The sequence below is a fragment of the Miniopterus schreibersii genome (genome assembly GCF_964146895.1).
Source record: "Miniopterus schreibersii genome assembly, chromosome: 18".
Lineage (NCBI taxonomy): Eukaryota > Metazoa > Chordata > Mammalia > Chiroptera > Miniopteridae > Miniopterus > Miniopterus schreibersii.
The window spans coordinates 628,583-654,394 of NC_138121.1; the positions used below are offsets into that span (position 1 = coordinate 628,583).

Below are 25,812 nucleotides of genomic sequence, written 5' to 3' on the forward strand. Positions count from 1 at the left end.
ACCTTAGGGATATGCCTTATGGTATGTCCCCTGCAGGTTTGACTGGGGAAGAACAAAAGAGAGGACTAACAAAGTGCTTGTTTTTCATACCCAGGAAAGGAAATTACTGTTCTTTGGCCAAATTCCAAAGTCATGAACAAGACACCAAGATGACAGCTAACTTCACATGACCTGTGAAAGCCAGCAGTCAGCAACGGCCTCATTCCAGTAACTCCCAGCTTCTGAAAATTAGCAAATACTCACAAACCTCTAAAATTCAGCCAATGAGTGTTCAGGCCCCAAAAGACAGCTCGTCAGTGACCAGGATCCTATGCAAAACCACATACTGACAAATATCCTCTAGGTAAAAGGAAAAATTACAAGAAAAAATTTTAAAGCATAAATATTTTGAACTAAATGAAAAGAAAAATGCTAACTATAGCCCTGGCCATTCAGTAGGTGAATGGATGAACTGTGGTGCATCCACACAATGAAATGTCATTCAATGATAACATGTCCACAAATCTTCACAGCAGCTTTATTTGTAATAGCCAAAAATTGGAAACAACCCAAATATCCACTAACATCTGAATGAACAGAAAACAACTGCAGTATATTTATACAATGGAATAGCCAACGGTACACAAATGAACAAATTATTGATACATGTAACAAGACGGATTAATCTCAAAATAGTCACGGTTAATGAAAAATGCTATAGTCCCCACTCCCCAGAAAGTATATCACATAAAATTCTTGAAAATGCTTGCTATTGCTTGTGAACTGTGGGAAATGGTTTTAGAAAGAATTGGGAGGAAAGGGTTCTAAAGGAGTCCCTTGTGTCACTGTTGGACACGTTCATTGTCTTATTTGTAGTGACTGTTTCTCAGGTATGTACACATGCTGGCTGAAACATGGTTTACTGGCAGGCCGATGGCTCCCTCAGAACCACAAAACTCATACAGCTTTCCTCTGGTGTGAATCCTGAGCATGAACAAGGAGACAGCACATTTTCTAAATTTATAAGGCCTTTCTCTAGTGTGAACTTTCTGGTGCTAAACAAGTTTAAGAGATGCCACCAAAGGTCCACCAAAACTGTCACGACCATGAGGCCTTTCTCCAGCGTGAACTTTCTGGTGCCGAACCAGATGGGAACTCCTGCTGTAGGCTTTCCCGCACTCGCTGCACACATAAGGCTTTTCTCCAGTGTGAACCCTCTGGTGCAGGATGAGGCTGGAGTTGCGGCTAAAGAATTTCCCACATTCACTGCACTCGTAAGGCCTTGCTCCTGTGTGTACTTTCTTGTGTTGAACAAGGTGGGAGCTGCTAATGTAGGCTTTTCCACACTCATTGCACACGTAAGGCCTCGCTCCAGTGTGAACCCTCTGGTGTAGGATGAGGCTCGAGTTGTGGCTGAAGCATTTCCCACATTCACTGCACTCGTAAGGCTTTGCTCCAGTGTGGATCCTCTGGTGCACAATAAGATTGGAACTGTGGCTAAAGAATTTCCCACACTCGCAGCACTCGTAAGGCCTCTCCCCCGTGTGGATTTTCTGGTGCTGCACTAGTGTGTCTTTGCGGCTGAAGGCCTTCCCACATTCACTGCACTCATATGGCCTTGCTCCAGTGTGGATTATCTGGTGCTGGACAAGTGTATCTTTGCAGCTGAAAGCCTTCCCACATTTGCTGCACACGTAGGACCTGGCTCCTGTGTGGACTCTCCGGTGTTTAATGAGGCTGGAGTTATGGCTAAAGAATTTCCCACATTCGATGCATTCGTAGGGCCTTGCCCCAGTGTGAATCCTCCAGTGCTCAATAAGGTGGGAGCTTTGACTAAAGAACTTCCCACACTCACTGCACTCATAAGGCCTCTCCCCAGTGTGAAATCTCTGGTGCTGGACAAGTGTGTCTTTGCGGCTGAAGGCTTTTCCACATTCACCACACTTGTAAGGCCTCTCTCCAGTGTGGATTCTCTGGTGCTGGACAAGGTGGGAGCTCCTGCTGTAGGCTTTCCCACACTCGCTGCAGTCATAAGACCGTTCTCCAGTGTGGACCCTCCGGTGCTGAACAAGCGTGTCTTTGCGGCTGAAGGCCTTGCCACACTCGCTGCATGTATAATGCCTTTTCCCGGTGTGAAATTTCTGGTGCATTTTTAGGTGGGACAGGTGAATGAATGCCTTCCCACACTCCTTACACACATGTGCTGCTTCTCCACTGTGAATTTTTCTGTGGTGAATAAGAGCTGATTTCTCCTTGGATGTATTTCCACATGGCAGGCATCTGACGGGTCTCACTTCAGTATGAGTTATCTGCTTGTCGAGCAGAGTAAAGGTATTCAGGAAGGCTTTCCCATCCTCACTGCAACTGAAAAGCATCAGTGCATCCTGGTTCCCCTGCTGGTGCCTGAGGCTGGAGCTGAGTGGAAAGGACTCCATGAGCTCAGTCTTCTTGCATGGACTCAACCCACAGTGAGTGGTCTGGTGCTGGAAGAGGTCAGAGCTGTCCAGCAAGTCTATCCCGTCCTCCCTGCAAGGAAAGTGTCTCCCCAACGTGTGGACAGCACAGCTCTTCACAAAAGAGGCCCCACCAAAGGGTTTCTCTCCACCATACTGCTTCTGGTGCTGGTCACAGATTGCACTGCACAAGAATACTCTCCCACATGGACCACATGTGTACAGTTCCTGCGTGGAGTATGATCCCTGGTGCTCAGCAAGGGGCAAAATGTCTTTCAAGAGTGGGTCACACACCTCACACAGGTGGGTGTTCTGGATAAATGGACCTGACTGAGGTGTCCTGACCCGCGACACTTCTACAGAAGCACTCTGCTCAGAAGGGGCTGCCTCGTGGTCGCCATCACACCAGCAACCTGAAAGCAAAGAAAAGTTGGAGAAGTGCAGCAGCAGCCCCCATCACATACCCGTGTCACACACCAAGGAATGAGCCCACTGGCTGTTTGGCAGGACAAGGGAGCCAGGAGGGGGGTAAGGAAGCGCCCATTGTCATCCTGGGGCATCAAAAGGTCAAAGAATGGAGGAGCCCCAATGACGGGTAAAGACACAACGATGGGGTACAGTACAGGGAGGAGAAGCGAGGTCTCCAACTCACTCCTTTACAAAGGAGTGTCAGCAGGGCCTTGGCTGCTGGTGTCTGGTGTGCTCTGTGCAAAAGGCTGTGTCCAGGTCCAGGAAACTCTGACTACAAGGAAGTCCCTGGTTCTTAAGGACTATTTAAGGATTTGTGCACATCTTATGACACACTGAGGTGGCCAAGGCTGCAGAGCACAGTAGAGGGAGCAGAGAATAAGTGAGACACAGAGGCCAGAGAAGGGGAAATGGCCAAGGGATGGAAGATGGAAAAGATACAATAAGTGGGCACAGTGCCAAGAGTGGAGGAGAGGGAGGATTGGCATGTCTCTATGGCATGGGCAAGAAAACACAGGTACACACAAAGCAGGCTGAAGGGACAAGTTGAACACAGCCCTAACGTGACATTGTCTCCCAGCTCCTGTTCTGCAGGGCCAGGCCCTCCCTCTCTGGGCCTCTCTCAGGGTGGCTGCAGTCAGGTCTGCCCTGACAGGCACCCGGATCTTTCTGCCTGTCTCCACCGGAGCTAATACAGTTCAACAAGCCCCAAGAAATGGAATCTTGCAGATGAAGACATGAGGAGTCTCTAAGCGGATTATTCCTGATTCTGGCTTTCAAAAGAGCACACAGCTCTGGCTGACAGCTAGACTGAAACCTCATGGGATCGCCTGAGCCAAAAACAGCCAGGTGAGCTGTGTGTGACCAGACTCCTGATGCACCAAGACTGAGACAATAAATGTTCACTGTTTTAAGCACTCAATTTGGGGGAAGTTTGCCATGCACTAACAAATAACTAAAACGGGGACTTACCCAGTGAGGACAAAAGTGCAAAGTTCTCCAGCATCACATCACGGTACAGGCATCTCTGAGCCTCCTCAAGGAGCTCCCACTCCTCCCAGGAGAAGTACACGAACACGTCCTCGAAGGTCACACTATCCTGCCGTGATGGGGACAGTTGAGCCAACAGGCAGTATAGCATCTCTCCCCAGGTCTCACTGCTCACCTGAGCACCCCTGGGTCCCTGTCTTCCCCAGTCTCTCAGCTCAGAGATCCAAGGCCTTGGCATCACCAGTGCCTGCTGTCTCTTCACATTCCTCTGATCAGAGTCCAGCCCAGAGCAGGAGCAGGCAGGCGAGCAGTTACCTACTAGGTAAACTAAGGGTCTGGCAGGAAGGGCCCCCAACACTCCCCTGCCAGTCAGTTCTCTGATGTAGTCCAGACCCAGGCCTCCCAAACACAACCTCACAGCCATCAGTTCACACTCCTCCCAACATGTACACCATTGTTTGAACCTCACCATCCTCACATCTGGCAACACCTTCCACCACCTCAGACAACCTTCTGGTCCACACCAAGTGCACCCCCAAGGCACCCCCCCACTCTGCACAGTGACCAGGAAGTGTTCCTGTGTCTTTGTGGCAGCCACCACTGCCACCCAGGTGCCTGAGCAGGAGACCCAGTCCTCAGTCCCAAGCTGTGACTTTCTGGTTATTAACAGCATTGCCACCATGACCTGAAGACAATCCCTCCTAAATTTAACCCACAGCTCCATCCCACTCCACACCATGGCTTTTGAATTTCTTCAGTCAGAGCTAAAATCCTATGTCCAGCTTGATATCTCCACTAAGGGGTCCCTGGGACTTCTTAAACAGGAAGAAACTCCCCATATAGGCACTGACACTCCTGCGACCAACCTCTCTCTCAGTTGATGGCACTTCCACCATCCTACCTGCTAAAGCAAAAAACCCTTGGGGTCATGCATGACTCTTCCCTTTCTCTCATTTACCCTTCACATCAGAAAAATCTAGTCAGCCCTGGCCGGTAGCTCAGTTGGTTAGAGTATTGTCCTGATACACCAAGGCTGCAGGTCCGATCCCCAGTCAGGGACATACAGGAATCAACCAACAAATGCACAAATAAGTGGAACAACAAATCAATGTTTCTCAAATTTTTTTTAAGTCCAGCCATCCTACTTAAAAAACAGATACAAAACCCACTAACTTCTCTCACATCCTCAGCCACTGCTGGGGGCCAGCCACCACTAACACTCGCGTGGAATATTGCAGTAGCTCCTTCCTCATGTCCTCGATCTGACCTCAACTAGACAGCAGCCAAAGGGAGCCTATAACACCGGAGTCAGGTCACCTCCCTCCTCTGTTCCAAGCCTTCCATGGCTCCCACCAGCGCCAGAACAGAGGCCCGGCTCCGCAGGCTGCCTCCCTGGCTCCATGGCCTTTAGCGGGAGGTGATGAAGGTCCTGGAACACACCAGCCCCGAGATCGGAGTCGCTGAGGGTTCGGGGGGCCCCCCACTCACCCCAGCCAGGTCCATCAGCGCCGGGGCCGCCATCGATCCCGACAGCCGACCCGGGGGGGTCAGCCGGAACCCCAGCCCTCGGGCCGAGTGTCGCAGGGCGAGCCCGTCCCCCGAAGCCCCCCGTAAAGACGCGCAGAGGGCTCAGGGAGCCGCCTCCGGGGACAGACCGGGACGGGGCGCGGGCGCCAAGGCCTCGGGAAGGGCGCAGCCCCCGCGGACGCCTCGGCGCAGGGCCGCCCGCCCCCCGACCCGGACCATGGCGCGTCCCAAAGGCGCGGAGGGACGCCCTGGCCCCTTCTCCGTCCTTCCCGTCTTGGTGCCCACGATTCGCGTGGCGAGCGGACGCCGCCCCGAGCTCGGAGCCTCAGCGGCCACGACGAACGCCTGACAGGCCGGCGCGGGCTAAACACGTCACGGCGCCGGAAGCCCCGCCTCCGCCTGACGGGCGCAGGAAACGCGTTTCCGGGGCTGCCAGGACACCGCCGGACGCGCTGGGCACAGACTTCTGGGTAATGTAGTTTATGCGCTGCACACAACTGGGGCAAAGGGCGCCTTCGAGGTTCTGGTGACAGCGGCCGAAGGACGGGAGTCGGGGAAGGTGGGGAGCTAGGTCCTGGGGGGACAGAGCGTCTCAGAGGGGACGCGCCCACATTTCCGTGGCCGCGGGGGACACCTACTCCAGCAGGTGACCCCTTCTTTGATCCTGGAAGGGGTGCTTCACCTCTCTTGGGGGCTATTTATCATTTTTTTAAAGGTGTGACACACCGGATTAATTGGTGCCTTGAGGCGTTGTTTTTTAATGTTATTTGTTGATATTTGGAAAGAGAGGAAGGGAAAGGGAAACTTGGAGGAAAGAGAAACCTAATCCTTGGGCTGCCTCTTGCACACCCCCTACAGGGGATGGAGCCCACAGTCGGGGCACATGCCCTGACCCGAAATTGAACTGTCACCTCTTGGTTCCTGGGTGGGGGCTCAACCCGAGCACACCAGCTGGACTAAATGGAACAGTGAGTACACCTTGCTTGTGGGGCCTTTGTATAGTAGTAACATTAAAGGAATCAACGAATTAAGCACAAGACCATTAGTCCATATTCTTAATGAATGTGCCAATCAAGAAAAAATAAAGTGGGCAAAAGAACTAAAGAGACATTTTTCCAAAGAGCCAACAGGTACGTGAAAAGGTACTCAACATCACGAATCAGGGAAATGCAAATCAAAACCACAATGAGTTCACACCATTGATGAACTACCATCAGGTAGATAATAGTGTTGACAAGAAAGTGCAAAAAAGGGAACCCCGCCACTGTTAGTGGGATTATAAACTGGTCCCATTACTTTGGAGAACAGTATGGAGGTTTTTCAAAAAATTAAAAATAGAGCTACCTGACGATCCAGTGATTCCACTTCTGGGTATATAGACAAAGGAAATGAAAACAGGTTGTTGAAGAGATATATGCACGCCCATGTTTATTATAGCATTGTTCACAACAGCCAAGATATGGAGACAACCTAAGTGCCACCAATGGACAAATGGATAAAAGAAGATGTGATATACACATACACACACAATGGAGTATTATTCATCCACAAGAAAGGAGGAAATCCTGTCATATGCGAAACATGGATGGACTTTGAGGACATTATGCTGAGATAAGTCAGGCAGAGAAAGACAAATACCGTATGATATCCCTTATATGTGGAATCTGGAAAAAAACAAAACAAAAAACCAGAACAAAAACAAACCAGATTTGAAAAACCAAGGAGTGGAATGGTGGTTACCAAAGGCTGGTAGGTGGGGGAATGGGAGCGATTGTTAAGGATACATTCTTGCAGCTGGTAGGTAAATAGTCCTTGGAGATCTAATACACAGTAAAGAGGTTACAATTATATTATAAACATCAAACCTGGTAAGAGACTAGATCCTATCTGTTCCCACCACTAGAAGTGACAAATCTGAGAACCGAGAGGTGTTAGCTAATGCCACAATAGCAATCACTGTGGAACATGAATGTATCAGGTCAATATATTTTACACCTTAAACTTATGAAATATTATATGTCAATTATATCTCAAAAACAATATATAATAAATTAATCTGAGTCCTTGAATGTTCTTAAGTGGTACAGTAAAACATACCCATTCATAGGGGAGTACTTATCTTTCTTAGATACAAAATACTTTTAGGTAACAATTTTTTAGTACTCTCATTTAAGTTTTAAGTGCTTCATAAATGAAGTCTTCACATTTTTAGACTTACGCTCCTCAATGGTTGAGATAATGTTTTGCAACAAAGGATTTGAATAAATATTTGCAGAGCTGTTCTCAAGTGAGCAGCGCTCCTAACAAGGATGGCAGAGCATGTACATTAAGTCAGGTGATGGGGACAAGGCCATTGTATCTCAAACCCTGCTGCTCCCCACCATCCAACAAAATCAACCAAGAGCAAGTTGTCACAGGTTTGTCAGGGAAACCGAAAAGAAGCCACAGATGCCAATTCTTTATTGTTACATCTACTTTTCTTCCTACTCGTCTGTTTTTTAAATATTCTTGTGATTGCTTTTCAGTGCTAAGGGTAGAGCTACAGCTGAAGGTTTCTGCAATTGCACAATAACCACTGGTGTTTCTCCTTCACAAATTCTCAGATGCAGAACAAGGTCCTATACTGGTTCAATTTCCACGACATTAAGTGATCACTGGCCTCAGATTTTCTCCCAGTGATGACACTTATGGAGTTTCTCTCAGGTAAAATTTCCCAGATGTTGAGTAAGACATTTCTTCTGGTCAAAAGATTTTCCTTGGGAGTTACATTTAAAAGGTTTTTCCCCAGTATGAGTTCTCTGAAACTGACTGAGTTAAATCCACTTGCAAAAGGCTTCCCCACATCTCTTCCACTCATAGGGTTTCTCCCCAATGTGAATACTTCGAAGCTGGGTGAGGGACGAATGAAAGCTGACGGCAGGTCCACATTCACCATATTGGCAGGGTTTCTCCCACGTGTGACTCCTCATATGCTGAGTTAGGGAAGAACTGTCACAAAAGGCTCTCCAACATTCTTTACACGAAAGGGTTTTCCCAGTGTGGATCCTGTTACCTCCCCCCACAAAAAACACAAAAAAGTGAAGGCCTTCCCACATTCATTGCACTCAGGGCTTCTCTCCATGAGAACTCTCATGTGATGAGTAAAAAAAACAGCTGTCAAAAAGGCTCACCCACATATTCTGCACTCAAACAGAATTTGTCTAGAGTGGCAAATAGTATTTTGGACAAAAGCAGAACTGTTAAAACTCTTTCAAATGCTTGGCATTCCTGGGGCTTCTCCCCAGTGTGAACCTGCTGGTGCTGCATAAGGTCTGACTGAGGTTGCCGGCTTTCCTCCCCTGGAAGTACTCACATGGCCTTGCTGGGTACAAATCCTCATGTGCTGACAGAGCTCTGCCATCATGAGCAAGGCTTTCTCACAGTCATTGCAGTCACAGGACTGTAATGTATGACCTGCTGATGGCATAACACACCGTTTCTTAAGATGTTCCCCACGTTCCTTCCACTTGTGGAGATCCTTCCCTGTGTAGACCATGGAAGTGTTACCTGTCCATGTGAGTTCTGTTCATGGAAAGCATGTCCTGGAGACTTATTCCTGTAAAACTCTCCAGTACAGATTATCATCTGTCTCCACACCATTGTGTGCAGAGCTCATCTTTGCAGGGATACTCTCCTTGTGGGAAACTGTCACCGGATTTCCTGCATTTCTGATGGCTCTCACTGTTCCCTGGCTCACCCCCATTGGGAGTCCTGTGAGACTCCCCAAGTGAACTGACTCTGGAGTGAGGCTCCCTTCTACAGCGGTGGCTGAGAAAAGGAAGGCTTTATCATCTCAGGTTATGCTTTCTTGCATAACAGGAATCTGATATACACAGACCCATTACAGATACTAGCCCAGGAAGGCTTCCCACACTGTGAGGGGCCTGGTGCTAGACAAGCCCAGAGCTGTTCCAGAAGTTCTTCTGACACTCCCTGCAAGCGAAGGCTTTCTCTAACACATGGGACCTGCAGCTCTTCACAAACAAGTCCTGGCCTTTTCCCTTCAAAAGAGTTTCTCTTCACACTGCTGCTTCTACCTCTGATCAAGGTTTACACTGAACCAGAAGTCTCCCTTATGTGACTCACATGTTGCTGTATGGTCGCTGCCCAGATGGTATGCCCTGTGGCTCAGCCAGGTGCAATGATGTCATTCAAGACTAGACCACACATGTCACAGGAGTGAGACTTTTGTCGGGAAGGACCCCACCTTGGAGCTCTCATCTGTGACACTCTTACAGAAACACCCTGCTCAGAACATGGAGCCTCATCCTCCACTCCATGCCAGCAATCTGGAGGAAGATAAATGCTGGTGAAGTGTATGATTAATGGGTGACAAGTGACATCCCATAACAAATGTGGTCTGATACAACCAGGGACTAGTCCACAGGACTGTGGGCAGAACACGGGAGCTAGAATCAGGATGAGGAAGAGCTGTGGGACTCAAAAGGTCACGGAATGAAGGAGATGCCACAGAGGAGAGGATACAAGAATGGAAACAGTGTAAAAAGGAGAAACATAGTCTCCCAACAAGAACTTGGTTCCTTGTGACAGCTGAGTGCTGTGCCAAAGGTTTTGTCCAGGGCTACAAAAATCTGGCTGGAACTGAATACTTAGTCTTCAAGGAAAATTTAAGCGTATGTGTACAACTGACACATTAAACAAAACACTGCACTGAGTACCAAGAGAAGAACAGCTGAGACAGAGGACTGGAAGGGTGGGGGACTAACAGGTACCTGAGGTCAGGGTAGAAATGACAAGTGTGCAAAGCATCCAAAACAGGGAAGGAGCCTCAGCAGGATGGCTCAGTTGAAGCACTGTCCCGTACACCAAAAAGTTACAGGTTTGGTTCCCATTCAGGGTACACACCGAGGTTGCGGGCTTAATCCCTGATTAGGGTGTGTATGAGGGGCAACTGATTCCCACAGCTTCTCACCAGGGCCAGGCCTCCTTCTGGTCTTCTTTGCTGCGCCGGGAGATGTGTCTACCTTCTCAGGAACCCTGCGCTCTCCTCCGACTCCATGTGGTTAACCACATGGGACCTGGAAACTGCAAGTCCTAAGGGGAAAGAAGAGCTGGTGAGTGGCCAGCAGCGACCCAGGGCAACCCTCACCACAGAGAAGAAAATTAAATATTTATTATAAAAAGGTGTTTTGTTTTCTTTCTAATTGAGGTGTGAAAAAGTTTTAGGTTCAGTTGAAGTTCCTGATGAAAAAACAGAACTGAGGTTTTTTCAGTGATAAAATCTGCATGTTTATATTTCAAACAATGTAGCTATACCTTGATGTAAATTCCTTTTTTGGCTTAATAACATTTACTCACTATGAAATCTTTATACTATACATTCCACGTGTTAGGAATAAATGTACATCAAATCTTTGTAAAAAAAAAAAAATTATAAAATGAATCTTAGAAGGAGTTCTTATAGGAACAACACACTGCTCTTCATACGGAGTGGTTGATCATGTAAAGGCTTACAATTCCTGGAACAGGTAGGCCCCAGGAAATGTCAGTTAGAGGGAAGGGAGCAGAATCTAGGATTAGAGAAACCAGGGATTTAGTCACACCCCCAAGGTGTAGCCAGGTCATCTGGGATCTGCTGAGCAGACAGCAAGAGTCATGACCCAAATCCTTCATTTCAAAGCGTGAGACAAATGTTGGGGCTGCTCTGGAAGATGGGGAGGTGGTGCTATTAGTGTGTACGACCTTGAAAGGAGATTCACCTCCAGTTGAGCCTTGAGGTGAGACATCAGCCCTGGACAGTGTGACAGCAAGGTCACAAAAGACTTTGAGCTACAGTTACCCAAGTAAGATATGCCCGATTCTTGACCCACAGAAACTGAGAGATAATAAATGTGTTTTCAGTGTACTAAGCTTTGGGTAAGTTGCCATGTAGAAACAGATAACTAACCCAGGGACTTACCCAGTGAGGACACAAGTGCAAAGTTCTCCAGCATCACATCACGGTACAGGCATCTCTGAGCTTCATCAAGGAGACCCCATTCCTCACGGGAGAAGTACACGAATACGTCCTCGAAGGTCACACTGCCCTGCCGTGATGGGGACAGTAGAGCCCACAGGTAGCACAGCATCTCTATCCAGATCTCACGGCTCACACAAGCACCCCTGGGTCCCTGCCCTCCCCAGCCTCCCTACTCAGAGGAGATACCAAGTGTTGGCATCACCGGTGCCTGCTGTCTCTTCACATCTTTCTGGTCACTGGTCCAGCCCAGAGCAGGAGCAGGCAGGTGAGCAGTTAGCTACTAGGTAAACTATGGGTCTGGGAGGAAGGGCCCCCAACACTCCCAGCCAGCCAGTTCTCTGGTGGTGTCCAGACCCAGGCCTCCCAAACACCTCCAAACTTGGGCCCAGCCTTCTGCGGTAACTTCCAGTACTAGGGCCTTAAGGCTGTCAGATCACACTCCTCCCTAGGCTCCCTCCCTCCTGCCTCACTTCCACAGTCTCCACTCCGCAAGCAGAGGGAACCCGCTGAATAAAATGTGTTAAATTGCCCCGGTCCTCTGCTTCAGACCTTCAGAAGGGGAAGCTTAGCTCCTCGGGCGGCCACTGCAGTCCTGACTCCCGCCCGCTGTAAGTTAACCATGAGACACGACGGAGGCATCACTCCCAACTCAATCTGCCTCCCAGACTCTGCACATGCCTGGTCCCGAGGCGGGACACCCTTCCCGACGTCATTTCATCCGCACAATCCGCGGCCTAGACTCAGGACCCTGGGCCGACGGGACCCCTCAGGGGGCTCCAGGACCGAGGACCGGAAGGGAAGGCGGACCCGGGGCACCACCAGCAGCGCGAGGAGGAGCGGAGACCACAGCGCTGTGACAGGGCGGGACCCCGAGGGGCCCTCCGCTAACCTGCACGGAATTCATCAGCGCTGCCGCCCCGCCCACGGGGCCAGGTGGGCTGCGAGGGGCCCTGCGAGGCAGGCGACTCGGGCGGGCGCGCCTCCTGCGTGTTGCTCTCAAACGGCGTCCAACGCTCCCGAGGCCCAGTCCGCAGCCTTCGGCGGTTGGGGAGACCGGGCCAGAGCGGGGTGTCGCAACCGCAGCGGCGCGGGGACTGCGGGCCACGTCACCCTTCCCCGGCTCGGCCCCAGCGGGGCGCCCACGCGCGGCGCCCGGGGCCACGTGGTCCTGGCCCAACCAGCAACTGAGCGCGGAAGGAAGTTCCGCAGAAACGGGCAGGAAGTCCCGCCCCGCACGCAGGAAACGCCCCCTCCCGAGCTGTCATTGGCCCAGCGGTAGGCGGACGCGCGAAACATCCGCCTCTCGGTGCGGCTAGTTCCCTTCTGAGCGCATGCGCAGTTCTTCTCCATGGCAACCCGCCCGCGGTGCGGCGGAAGTGACCGGAAGTGCAGACCGGGGTTTCCAAACACAGGGGCGGGGTTTCGCTTTCTCTTCGAAAGGCGCGAGTGTCCGTGGACGTGGAGGCGGGGGCCGCCCTCGGATGGGCAGCCGCGGGCCCGGGAGCTGTCGGGAGCGCGGGCCCGGGGGTGAGTGCGACCCGGTGGGGGCGGCGGCGCGGGCAGGAGGCCGAAGGCGCTCCCGCGTCTGGGAACCGCGGCGGGGGCGCTGCCGGCGGCAGCGGGAACTACTAGGGTCCTCCCGGGAACCCACGCAAGACGGGCCACCTCAGGAGCTCCGTCGGTGACCACGTTAGTGCCCCTTGTGGATGACTTTGCCCTCCGCACTTCGTTAGTCGCGGTCATCCAGGGTCCGAAAATGTTACATGGAAAAGTCCAGAAATAATTCATATATTAAATGGCTCGGTAAACCTCGCACTGTCTTGCTCCAGCTCAACCGGTACATGAATCATCTTTTTGTCCGGTATATCCACCCCATATATATATGAAAAAACACATATAGGGGTCTAATGCTACCCTCGATTTCAGACGTCCAATGGGGGTCGTGGCAGTGTCCCCCGTGGATAAGGGGGAGATGACTGTATTAGTATTACTGACATTAGCGTTAACATCACAATACTTTCATGTACACTTCTGTGGGAGGTGAAATCCGGGATGCTTGGTTTACAGAATCCTTGGCGTTATTTATCAGGAAAAAAATACAACTCCCTGCCTCAGCAAGAAGCCTCATAGGTTTTAAGTTTCACATAAAAGCACACGTTTGTACTTTTTGGCTTTAGTTATTTCTTAAACAGTGGAGCAGCAGGGTTGCCCAAGAGATGCATTACTGCAGGCCACACAGTTGGATCTTGGGAACATAAGGATTAACTGTCCTATGGCCTAAGTGGAGTGGAGTTGACACGGTTTCAAGTTTGTCACATGGGATGTTATCTAGTTCACAGCAACCAGGACCTTCCTCTCCCCCTGCTACCCTCCCCTTCTGACGCTCAAGACATAGGTACAAATATGTGATCATGAGATGGCCCAGCTAAGGCTTCAGGTCATCAAGCCCTGTCCTCATTAAAACACTGTCACCATCCATCCATCACCTCAACCTGCCGCCCCCAAGAAAGCACTAAATCCTGGGGAGATGTAAAATCTGGAACCACTGAGGATACCCCCGGAATGGCACACAAATGCAAGAACAATTAAGACACAATTTCACAGTTATTTCTGCCAACATTCGATTGTCTGCAGCTCATTCACATGGTCCCAATTTAAGTGTAAGGAAAGCTCGGACACTGTCCTAACTGGTGTCCAGAAAGAGAAAATGAGATTGGTAAGCATCCAGCCACTTTGTCATAACCCATCAATATGCTTGCCAGATTTATATTTTATTATTTCCCCTATGCATTCTACACTGTCACCCAACTCAAAACCTCTGTAATTACTGAGCTCATCTCACTGTTAACAATTTCTAGGGCCTGCTGTCCTTCACATCAGGTTCAAATACTGTTCCTTACCACAAGGAAACTATCAGTACAAAATAATCTCCATGTATACCCAATATACAGGAGGTGAGGGGCACAGAAGGACATACAGAAGATGCCAAAGAAATCATCCCCAACATAGATTTCTATACTCAACAATAGTGCTTTTAAAGAAAGAGCCTGAAATAAGACTACATGTGGCCAAAAACGAAAAAATGTAATAGAAAACTAACCCACAGGAAATGAATGCTAAAGTTACATTCATTTACAATCAAAGGGAAGCGATTCAGGTGGAAGGTCTGCAGCAACAGCAGTAATAAAGATCCAAGATATGGATGTATCTGGGGATTAATACAATTGTTCGTTATCTGTATAAAACATACTATCTCCTTGTTGAGTACAATGACAGAATCAGCATCCAATCCTCAATAATATCCCTTATGTTATGCAAGAGGAAGGTAAAAATATTAACACTATGCTCATATATGTTAAAGTGTTATAATTTTAGCTTAAGCATTAATAAAATAGGAGTAAATATACTCCCAACTAAAAGCAAAGTTTAGAATGTAAATAATCTATACAATTTCCTTCTGAGTACAAGAAATAGAACTGAAGCAAAGATAGGCACAAAACAAGATGTATTTAAAAGCAAATATACCAGCTATCACACAAAATAAATGTTTGAAATAGCAGTCAGTAACTTTGGTAGGTCTAAAAAATATCCAGCAATATTCAGTTTATAAGCCACACTTCCAAGACATAATGTTACAGAAATAGATGAAATAACACCAAGTCTACAAGATCTCATCCAGAAAAAAAGGAAACAAAGAGGGGAACATTTCCCATTTCATTTTGGGAAGGAGTATTACTCAGACACCAACACCAGTACAAAATATTGAACTATAAACCAACATGCTCATGATTTTAGACATAAAATTCCTCAACAAAATACTAGCAAATAGAGTGCTGTAATGTAGATACAATAAAAGAATTATATTCCATGACTTGGTGTGGTTTACTGCAGGAATGCAAAGCTGGTTCGACATTCAAAAACCAGTCACAGCAAGCCATCTTATCAATAGGCTACAGAAGAAAAATCATATGATCACATCAATTGAAGGAGACAAACATTTGACAAAATTCAAAACCCATCCATAATGAAAGCTGTTAGCAATTTAGGAGGGATACTTTCCAAGCTAAAAAACATCTATATGGAAACCCAAAGCTATCATCGTATTTATGGTAAACACTGAACGCTTTCTCCCTAGCAGTAAGATGAGGCAAGCACGTCCCCTTCCATCACTTTTATTCAATACTAAACTGGAAGTTCTATGTGGTACAATAAAGACAGTAAACGGAAATGACAAGACTACAGGAAAAGAAAAGATGTTTACTATTTGCTGATAACATACTGTTTATAAAGAAAATCCTAAATTTTTTTTTTAATCTGCTATAACTAGTAAGTGAATTCAACAAGATCATAGGATACAAGGTTAATATATAAAAATTAACATTTCTCTATAATAGTAATCATGTGCAACCTGAAATTAAAAACTCAATACCACATATGATGACACACAGAAAAGTGCATACAAAAAAAATCTAAAAATTTTTGACTAAGGAGTAAATGCAGTTCAATGGAAGCAGGATAGTCTTTTCAAGAAATGGCACCTGAACAACAGAGCATACTTAGGCAAAAACACAAACTCAACCTAAACCTCACAGGGTAATACAAAAATTAACTCAACATGGAACAGAGATTTAAATGTAAAAGGTAAAACTATAAAACTTTTAGGAAGAAATATTCAGGCCCTAGAACTTGCTGAAGACATGACATGAGAAGGATGGAGGTGGCCTTTGCAATACTCCATGATCAATACATCTTAAGTGGCTTGGCCTACAATGACAATTCAGATCTACACATGGTCATTTAAAAAGCCCTGAGGAAGGTTCAAAGTGAACATATGATTATTTTTATAGCTTGCTGTACGGTATATTTCATAATATCATATAAAAAAATGCCAAAGGAGAAATTCCAAAATACCCTGATAAAAGGTACTAGTCATTAGTCTTTATACTGGGACTAACCCCATGGTGAAAATAGTAAAACTCACACATACCTGCATGTACATATGCCCACTTCATGTTAAAATTCAAATCAGTTTATCTGAGAGTGAATCTCCACACAATCTTTTGTAAGATTAAAGAGGAGATGCATTCTATGTGTTTTTTTCTGAATTTACCATTATTCTTTAACTTAATTCAGCCATTTTTAAAATTTTGGCTCTAACTGAACCCCTAGAAAATTGCTGATGTAGAAGCCTCTAAGAACTGAAACTCGGAAATCACAATCAGGATACAATTAGGATCCATCTGAGGAGGTTACGCAGTGACACTGCTGTCCTCACCCCACAGAAACACAGAGAAAAAAATAAGTAGATCACAACGAAGAATGAGTTTGGGGTGGTTAGTCATAGGAAGAAACATCGTGTGTTTTAAAAGTTTGAATTCATATGTGTATCTTTGTTTGTTTCTGTTTGTCATTTTCAACAGAAAATTTAACCACTTCAGAGGCTTCTTCTCTACCAGATAGGTACATCTTTATCTCAGTACAAAGCATTTCATCACTTGAGCCTTTATAGTCCTCATAAGACTCATGCTGCTCATGGGTAGAGATAATGTTGTAGAATAAAGGCTTTAAAACAGTGTTTTCTGACACACTCTCAACTAACTCTCCTGATATTCAACACAAGTGAATGTACACAAAAGACCAATAAGGGAACAAGGCACTCTGATCTCCGAAACACTCCCCGCTCCCCACTTAAAGGGATGACAAATTGCCAAAGGCTTGTCAGGAGGTCTCAAAAAACCTGTGTTCGACTTTGTGTCTTTTTACTTCTATGTCTCCTCTTGCTTTGTTTAAATACCCCTGAGATAATTTTGCAGTGTAAACTAAGGTAAAAGGTGGCTGAAGGTTTTGCTAAGTGCACAGTAAAGACTGGATCACTCTCTTGGATGAACTCTTAGATGCAGAATGAGATTCTAGGCTGCATCATTACTAACATGGCTCATTAGATGACAACTGACATCCTGCAACACGTTTTCTCACAGGGAAGAAAACTGGGGGGATTCTCTTTGGTATAAATGATCAGATGCTGGCAAAAGATTTTCCAGTGTTTATACTCAAAGTCTTTCCACAATAGGAATCTTAGAGGTTGACTAAGGATTTTCCACTTGTGAAAGATCTTTCCACTTCTTTTCTACTGACAGCGTTTCTCCCAGAATGAACCCTTTGATGCTGTCTAAGGGATTGGCTTCGACCAAAGGCCTTCCCACACTCCCTGCATTCATAGGGCTTCTCTCCAGTGTGGATGACAGAGTGTTGAATGAGGCTTGCGCTCCAGCAGAAGGTTTTCCCACACTCCATGCACTCATAGGGCTTCTCTCCACTATGAATCCGCTGGTGTGTCGTGAGGCCTGACCTGCGGTTGAAGGCCTTTCCACACTCACTGCACTCATAGGGTTTCTCTCCAGCGTGGATGCTGATGTGTCGAATGAGGTCTTTCTTAGTGCTGAAGGCTTTCTCACATTCTTTACACTCAAAAGGTTTATCTCCAATGTGGGCCCTCTTATGCAAAATGAAGGTGTAGCAGTAGGTGAAGGCCTTACCACATTCAGTGCACACAAAAGGCTTCTCCCCAGTGTGGATAATGGTGTGCCGGATGAGGTTTGCCCTCTGGCAAAAGGCTTTGCCACACTCAAGGCACTCATAGGGCTTCTCTCCACTGTGGATCTGCTGGTGTCTTGTGAGGTATGACCTGCGCTTGAAGGCCTTCCCACACTCACTGCACTCATAGGGTTTCTCTTCAGTGTGGATGCTAAAGTGCCAAACGAGGTCTGACCGACTGCTAAACGTTTTCCCACATTCTTTGCATTCATAGGGTTTTTCTCCAGTGTGGGCTCTCTTATGCAAGATAAAAGTGGAGCTGTGGGCAAAGGCCTTTCCACACTCGCTGCATACATAGGGCTTCTCCCCAGTGTGGATCCGCTGGTGCCTGGTGAGGTGTGACCGGCGCTTGAAGGCCTTCCCACACTCTAGGCACTCATAGGGCTTCTCCCCTGTGTGGATCATGTGGTGCTGCAGGAGGTGGGTGCTCTTGCTAAAGGTCTTCCCACACTCTGTGCATTCATAGGGCTTCACTCCAGTGTGAATGTGCTTATGTCGAACCAGGAAGCATTTCTTATTGAATAGTTTCCCACATTCCTCACACTTGTAGGACTGTTTTCCTTCATGAATTGAGGGACCTTTCACTGGTCTGTGTAAATCTTGCGCATAGAGAGCATCTGAAGAGGCTGGCTCCTGGACAGTCCTGGGGGGCAGACCATCGTCTCTCCCTAAACTGTCACATTCAGGGCTCAGTTTCCTAGGCAGCTTCTCCTTTGGGGGGGCCATCCCTGGTCTTGGGTGGTGTTCCTGAACTTCTGATGGCTCATCTTGGTCCCGGCCTTGCCCAACCTCGGGGTCCCCTGAGACTCGCTGAGTCAGTCCCTCCTGGAATGAGATGTCCTCAGACAAGGCCTGTTGGGAAGAGGGAGGCTCTATGGTCTTGAGTTTTGTGCCGTCACCTGAAGGGAATTTGGAATTCAATACACAAAAGAGCTGATTAGTGATGAAAACACAGAAAAATAAAATCATTTCAGTGAGAGTAAGGAGATGAAAATAGTGGTTTGTACCTGCTGTTTTTTCTTATCTGAAACCAGATATGTGTTTTGGTTCTTGTATTCTTGAAATCTTTAGAGGGGAGACCCTACTGAGGTCATGAGCTCAAGATGAGATGCTGGAGATGGTCTATTGAGCTAGGTGGAGGTTAGAAGGGTTTGTAGGTATGCAAAAATTTTTGCGCAACAGGGCATAGGAGTCACACCTTTAGAAAGTACAAGAAATTGCCGTGGCCAGGTAACTCAGTTGCTTAGAGCGTCTTCCCTATATGCCAAGGTTGCAGGTTCGATCCCTGGTCAGGGCACATATAAGAATCAACCACTGAGAGCACAAATAAGTGGAACAAATTGATGTGGATATGTCTCTCTAATCTTCTCTCTAAAATCAATAAAAATTTTAAAAATTTAAAAATAAAAAAATTAAAAGTACAAGAAATCATATTAAGTGGGAGGCACAAAATGCAAGTGTAGACATCTCTTATAAGAACAGACAACTTTTCCAAGTAGAGCAATTGGACAGGGAAAGAAGATTTGATGACGGGGTCAAGCCTCTTTATTTACTTTCAGCACTTTGTATTCACTTTCCCCAAGAGTGAGGCTCTGAGAGGATTTTTATGCTGGGTAGAGAATGGATAAAGTTACAGAAGAGGCAGAAAAGAAGTGAAGAGGCAGGCTCCCTGAGAAGGTGTGATCTAGACTGTGGTGTAGGAATTGGCCATGGTCAGGACACCACCTCCTCCAGGCAGGTAAGAAGGGAAGCTATCCATAGGAGAGGTTTAGATTTAGAAGCAACAGAGGACAAAGACTATTTTTGGCATGAAACTGCTGAGACATCAGTGGCACGAGGAGCTCACAAAGCCTCCCAGGACCACAGGTTGCTGTGTGGCACAGCTTACTCTAAGCCCAGGCAGCTGGAGCCGAGAACACATATGTACTCAATACATCCCCAACACTCCCAAGGAGTGGTAAAGAGTGTGACAGGGCTGGAGAGGGGGAGACAGAAGGACCATAGGTTAAAAAGCTCCATGGATCCCAAGCCTCCAGGGGCTACAGCAAGAAAATTTCCACAAATGCCACAGCAGCAGTCACCTCGCTGTCTGCAAGTGGTCATGATCCCCACCTGGTCGGCTGTTGGCACCCACCTGGGCAGAAGCTTAGGGGGAGTCCTCCCTTCAAAGACTGTAACTCTGGGCTGTGCTCCAACGGGGAGATCAGTTCTGGTTTAGACAAAGGACAGCCTGTTCAGAGGGACAGAAAGGGGAAACGGGGATTTGGGTGAGAATACAGAAAACCTCTCCATCTAGGCAGGACTTAGGGACAAGGGGAAGACCTTGACACGAAGCTGCTCCCATCCATATAAACAAAATGCTGCAACCTGAAAACCAACTGCAGAAGCACCATCATTGGGGCTCCAACACTGTAGGCATCGGTGCTGCCCACGTAGACAGCACCAGTTCCCTCTGATTTCTATCCCATAGTATCCTGACACCGTTCAGACATATTTCCTGAAAATGCTTTAATTTTAATTTTTTTTGTTAATCCTCACCTGCGGATATTATTTCCATTGACTTTTAGAGAGTGGAAGGGAGCGGGGGGGGGGGAGTGGGAGAGAGAGAGAAAGGCAGACAGACACAGCGACAAGTTGTCTTCGTTGATCTGTCTTTTTTTTACATCCTAAGCAAAGTGTTTTATTATTCGTGCTTCCATGAAAAATCCCACTTTAGGGTTTCCGTACAGCATCCACATGAAGTACACACTGCGCTCAGTACCATTTAATAGATAAAGAAACCAAGACTCAGGCAGATAAAGTGATTTGCTGAAATCATGAAATGAATGGCTGAACCGAGGTGGAAACCAGGGTCATCTCTGGCATCTAGCCTATTTTTTAAAAAATATGCTTTATTTTATTTTATTGATTTTAGAGAGAGAAGTGAAAGGGAGACAGAGAGAGAAACATCGATGAGAGAAACACTGATTGGCTGACTACTGCACACCCCCTACTGGGGATGAAGCCTGCAACCTGGGCATGTGCCCTGACCAGGAATTGAACCTGTGACCTCTCGGTGCACAGGATGACACTCAACCAAATGTGCTACACCAGCCAGGGTGCATCTGGCCTATTTAACTACAAAGCTACACAACACTGTTCTAGAAAATGCTGATTCCAAGTATGAGGATGATGACTATGGGGTCAATGATGAGATCATTAATAGTAGTGACAGCCGCAGAGATCACAGCCACTAAACCGACACACACCAAGGTAACAGAAGCACTGTTCTGAGACATTGACCCTCAAAACAGTCTTGTGAAGTAGATACTGTATCATCTCATTTTACCTATGGGATAACTGAGGCACAGAGGGGTTCAGTATCTTGTCTAGGAACGCAGAGCTCGCCAGTGTGGCTCAGTTGACTGGGGTCAACCCACACACTGAAAGGTTGCCATTTTGATTCCCAGTCAAGGCACATGTTGGGGTTACAGGCTTGATCCCCAGGAGGGGGCTTGCAGGAGGCTGCCAATTGATGTTTCGCTCTGACATCAATGTTTCTCTCTCCCTCTCCCTGCCTCTCTCTGAAAATCAATAAAAAATTCTAAAAAAGAAAAATAAGTAGCAGAGCAGGGACTGGACACCAAGGGTCTTCCAAGTGCTACACTAAGGAGGAAATGGCAAACACTCCTGCATGGGACCAGCAGGCTCAGACAACGTAGGCTGTGGTGGTGAGAGGGCGATGTGAGCAGGAGAATTCAATTCTCAGGAAACAGGGGCCAGAGGAAGAGGCAGACATGGGGAGGCCAGACTTCAGCATTTCCTGAACCATTAAAAATAAACACTGGGAATTTCACATAGTGATTTAGTCAAATTGAGAAATCTGAACAAACATCAAATATCATCTATTCTTATCAACATCTCACACTCAAAAAAGACTTGTACTATCAAAAAATGTGGAGAGTGCCTGGCTAGGCGTGTCTCAGCAGTTGGAGCATTGACCTAGAATCCAGGAGACCAAGGTTCAGTTACCAGGCAGGGTACATGCCCAGGTTGCACGCTTAATTCCCAGTCCGGGGCATGCAGGAGGCAGCTGATCAATGATGACTCTCTCATCATTGATGTTTCTATCTCTCTCTTTCCCTCTCCCTTCCTCTCTCTGAAATCAATAAAGATTAAAAAAAAAAAAAAATGCAGAGACTTTTCACAGTGAAGATATCTCTTTTAAGTTGAATGGATCAAGCTTTATGAGGGACTCACTGCAATGGCTCTATTTTCCTTACTTGCTGAGGATAGCATGCTGGGATAATTAAATGAGTCCAGCGAAACAATATAAACATACAGAAAAAAGTAGAGACGAGAAATATGTCGGCCTCAGAGAGCACAGTCTAGGTGACTACTTCCTTCTGCAAAATAACTGGCAGAAAAAGCCATTGTGAAACAACAGTGAGTGACAGGAGCCAGCCCACAGAGAGAAGCCAGGACAAGAGACCCAGAAGCTGGGGCATAATCATATTTCTCTAAGCTCATCAGTCCCTCGGAGCCCAGCAGGAACCCTGCCTTTGGGTCCCGTGAGACACCCCCACTGCTTCCCAACACATCCTTACCCTTTGGCTGTGATCAGAGGCAAACTATGCATTTTGCCCAACAGTCCCTGAGATACAAGGAGACCAGGCAGGAAAAAGTGAGTCCAGAAAATTACTAAAGTCGTGACGAGGTCGGTAGGCAGACCACAGAGCCTTCTTGACCAGCCAGGCCTGGAGCCAGAGAGCAGAGTTAAGGTGACAAGTGTCCCCCACATGGCAGAGTTGGGGAGGACTTACCCAGAGAGACCAGGAGCCTGCAGGTCTCCAGCATCACCTCCTGGTATAGCATCCTCTGGGCCAGATCCAGCTGCTCCCACTCCTCCTGGGTGAAACTCACAGCCACATCCTCGAAGGTCACAGGCATCTGCAAAGTCAAATAGAGGCAGCAGTGTTGGTCTAGGGGCTGTTGGATAAGATCAGAGATGTCTCAGTGGAAAAGGTGCAGAGACCCAACACCTCCTGAGGGCCAAGTTCGGTGCTGGGCTCAAGCAGGGACACTGCTCTGTACTGATGACAGCAGGGTAGGAGACAGAAGCCGCCTATGTAGAGCCACTGGAGAAGGACCATCCTGTATGGACTGGAAGGCACAGAATAGTAAGGACTCTAAGATATCAGGGGAATGGAAACAAATATTAGTGATAGTGAAAACTGTACCAATTTTAAGTGACCGCACTTAAGACTCATTGGTCCTCGCTGTATGCCCTCCTCGTGCTGAGGGCTATTTACTTGTCGTGTTAAAGTGACTAGAAGTCCTCAGCTCTAAAGTCATGCTAAGATGTAAATCTAAAATCTTAAAACCAATACTTGCCTGCTGTGTGAACGTGGGGACTTCATTTCTCAGAACCTCAATTTCTGGATCAATAATTCTCAGCAACAACAGCTATAAAAATTTTTTTAAAAATACATAGCCCTGGTCAGTGTGCCTCAGCTGGTTGAGTTTCATCCCATGCACAAAAAGGTTGCCCGGACCAGATATCGAACCCGGAACCTTGGCATATCTAGACGATGCTCTAACCAACTGAGCCACCCAGCCAGGGCTGGTTAAGTTTCTGCTACTTAAGAACCCCAGTGAACTTGGGCAGGTAACTGAACCTCCCTGAGCCTCTTGTACAAAGCAATGATAACAGAACTCAGTTCTGAGGAACTGAGGGTGAAATGAGATGACATACTACGCCCGCCTGTCAGCCCACACCAAGGACTCAATGCTTTTTGGTTTTCTCTTTGCTCCCACATCTCCGACAAATTCAACGAGACACACTTATTTAATGGGGCCAGGTTTCCTACACAAAAATGCCAGAAATTGGCCAAGCATGGAAAGGGTGACCGTAGGACAGCCCTTCTCAAAACAGGTGGCATCTGAGCAGAGGTGCGAGGAAGGCGACAGGCCCTGGCTGGGTAGCTCAGCCGGTTAGATACTGGGTCATCCTCATACCCCAAGGTGGTGAGTTGATCCCGGGCCAGGGCACATACAAGAAACAACCAATGAACCATTAATAAGTGGAACAAGTCGATGTTTTCTCGCTCTAAAAAAAAAAAAGAAAAAAGAACGTGACAGGGAGGCCGTGCAGTCTCCAGGCAAAGGCCAGCGCAGGACAAGGCGGGCGGACGGAAGAGGCGGAAGGTCGGCGGGAGAGGGGAGGACACGCCCTGACCGTCTGGGCGGCTGCGGGAAGCCCGGGTGCGATGGGGGCCCCGGGAAGGAACCCACGCGCGGACTGAGCACGCGCCGCAGACGCGCCACTGTTGTAAATAAGCGACGAGGGCAGAGCGGGATCCAGCGGCTGCCTTGGCCGCCACCGTGCCCGGGAGCCCTCTCCCGGCCCGCGGAGAAGCGGCAATGCCCGAACCACAGTCCGCTCACCTGCGCCGGGTGCACCAGAGCCGCCGCCATCGCGCGACCCCGTGGAGAGAGCGGGGTCACCTCGACCGACCGTCGCACTCCGAGCTCAGTTTCCCCATGTAAGGTGCACACGAGGCCCAGGGAGTCCCTTCAGCGCTGCGGGGACCGAGGTCGTGGCCCTGGGGGGCGCTCGCCGGACGCCCCTTCCACGCCTCGGCCCAGGAAAGCCGCCCGACCCCATTCCTCCAGTTCCCACAGCCGGGGGAGGGGCGAGTGGGCGCAGGCAGATGACGTTTCATCAGAGGAGCCGGAAGTCCCGCCCTACAAGCGCGGGCAGCAGGAAACGGCCCTGTCCTGGGCCGTGATTGGTCCAGCGCCGCGTTGCCTTCTGGGATATGTAGTTTTTTCCATACAGGCGACCGGATGTGGGGAACTGCCCAACCCCGTCTTCCCCCGGGAGCCCGGGGGCCGCCCCTTGGCGGAGGGGCGGTCGAGGCTCCGGAGGCGGAGGCCTTCGCCGGGAGTGTCGGCAATGCCAGGCGCGGAGTCCTCCCGCGGCGCCGCCCTCTCTCCGCTCCTCTTAGCGGGACCCCGCCGCCGGGACCTTGGCCTCTGGGCGCTGGGCCTTCGCCGGGCTTTTCCCAGCGGAGGGCGAGGCGGCGCCGCGGCCGCAGCGCAGGCCCGGCGGGTGCACGCTCCCGGGAGGCCCGCCTCGGGGGCCGGGGAGTCGGCCCTGTTCGTCCGGCCCGGGCCCTGGATGGAGCAGGGCGAGGAGAAATGGCTCCGTGTGTGAGGCCTTGAACCGGGCGGGCGAGGGGCGAGCGCTCCGGATTGGCCTGTTGGCCTGTAAAAGGCACGCGCACGGGAGTCTTTTGCTACCTCTAGGAACCATCTTCTGGCCCTGGAAGAGCAGTCTCTCCAGCATGAGCACGGTGTCAGGTGCCAAGACATCAGGGGAAAAAACTATGCTTAATATGTGGATCTCCAAGTTATAAAAAGAGTGCACAGGAATCTCCTTAAAGTCACCCATCGGGTAAGAACAAGGCCAGGATGCACAACCAGGTAGTCTGACCAGGGGGCCCAGGCTCTTGTCACTGGTCATTTACAATTTAGCAGGGACAGTTTAATTATGAGATGTGCAACATACCTGTGAGCAAACACATTGTAAATGATAACCCGAAAAACACAAGGGTGACGTCACTGAGCAATTCAGAGGCACCCCAGCTTCTCACAAGAGACAGCGAAGGCCACCTGTGGGCTGGGGTGTGAGTACAAAGGCGAGCTGCACCCACAGACCAGGTTCTGGCAGCTCTTGAGCACGGAGTCTCTGTCGCGGGCCCTCCCAGCCCCCACTCCTTCCCAGTGAAACACAGATAC

General features: G+C 48.5%; 2 protein-coding genes and 1 long non-coding RNA gene across 10 annotated transcripts; all 3 read right to left on the reverse strand.

Annotated features, from left to right (window-relative positions):
• Positions 1 to 488: 488 nt before the first annotated feature.
• ZNF304 (zinc finger protein 304) lies at positions 489 to 12,431 on the reverse strand. Of its 4 annotated transcripts, none has more exons than XM_081118633.1 (3): positions 12,326 to 12,431; positions 11,377 to 11,503; positions 489 to 2,845 (listed from the first exon to the last, which is right to left on the reverse strand). In XM_081118633.1, the coding sequence occupies exons 1-3, from the start codon at positions 12,338 to 12,340 to the stop codon at positions 1,035 to 1,037; spliced, it is 1,953 nt and encodes a 650-aa protein (XP_080974759.1). In that variant the 5' UTR covers positions 12,341 to 12,431; the 3' UTR covers positions 489 to 1,034. The 4 variants fall into 4 exon arrangements, with proteins under 4 accessions (XP_080974759.1, XP_080974758.1, XP_080974760.1 ...); XM_081118632.1 differs by lacking the exons at positions 11,377 to 11,503; positions 12,326 to 12,431 and adding exons at positions 3,873 to 3,999; positions 5,379 to 5,777; XM_081118634.1 differs by lacking the exons at positions 11,377 to 11,503; positions 12,326 to 12,431 and adding exons at positions 3,873 to 3,994; positions 5,379 to 5,528.
• LOC308547807 lies at positions 6,817 to 10,433 on the reverse strand. Its single transcript, XR_013997553.1, has 2 exons — positions 10,390 to 10,433; positions 6,817 to 8,389 (listed from the first exon to the last, which is right to left on the reverse strand). It is a non-coding gene; the product is annotated as an uncharacterized lncRNA (long non-coding RNA).
• Positions 12,432 to 14,929: 2,498 nt separating the features above from the next.
• On the reverse strand, positions 14,930 to 24,706 carry LOC308548175 (uncharacterized protein). 5 transcript variants are annotated; one of them, XM_081119289.1, is made up of 6 exons: positions 24,457 to 24,684; positions 24,028 to 24,118; positions 23,404 to 23,475; positions 22,833 to 22,959; positions 20,165 to 20,260; positions 14,930 to 18,929 (listed from the first exon to the last, which is right to left on the reverse strand). In XM_081119289.1, exons 2-6 carry the CDS (start codon positions 24,061 to 24,063, stop codon positions 17,512 to 17,514), a joined length of 1,749 nt encoding a protein of 582 aa, XP_080975415.1. In that variant the 5' UTR covers positions 24,064 to 24,118; positions 24,457 to 24,684; the 3' UTR covers positions 14,930 to 17,511. The 5 variants fall into 5 exon arrangements, with proteins under 5 accessions (XP_080975415.1, XP_080975416.1, XP_080975418.1 ...); XM_081119290.1 differs by lacking the exon at positions 24,028 to 24,118; XM_081119292.1 differs by lacking the exon at positions 20,165 to 20,260.
• Between the last annotated feature and the right edge of the window lie 1,106 nt (positions 24,707 to 25,812).

What these genes read in the sequence shown, in the direction of transcription:
- ZNF304 (XM_081118631.1), bottom strand. Translation starts at nt 4,629, where the DNA reads ATGGTGTGGAGTGGGATGGAGCTGTGGGTTAAATTTAGGAGGGATTGT. An exon ending in TGCACTTTTGTCCTCACTGG is followed by an intron (nt 2,846 to 3,872) that starts GTAAGTCCCCGT and finishes CTTTGCTTTCAG; the next exon opens with GTTGCTGGTGTGATGGCGAC.
- LOC308548175 (XM_081119289.1), bottom strand. Translation starts at nt 24,063, where the DNA reads ATGTGCCCTGGCCCGGGATCAACTCACCACCTTGGG. An exon ending in GATCAACTCACCACCTTGGG is followed by an intron (nt 23,476 to 24,027) that starts GTATGAGGATGA and finishes AAATTTTTATAG; the next exon opens with CTGTTGTTGCTGAGAATTAT. An exon ending in CAGGCTCCTGGTCTCTCTGG is followed by an intron (nt 20,261 to 22,832) that starts GTAAGTCCTCCC and finishes CCCTCTGAACAG; the next exon opens with GCTGTCCTTTGTCTAAACCA.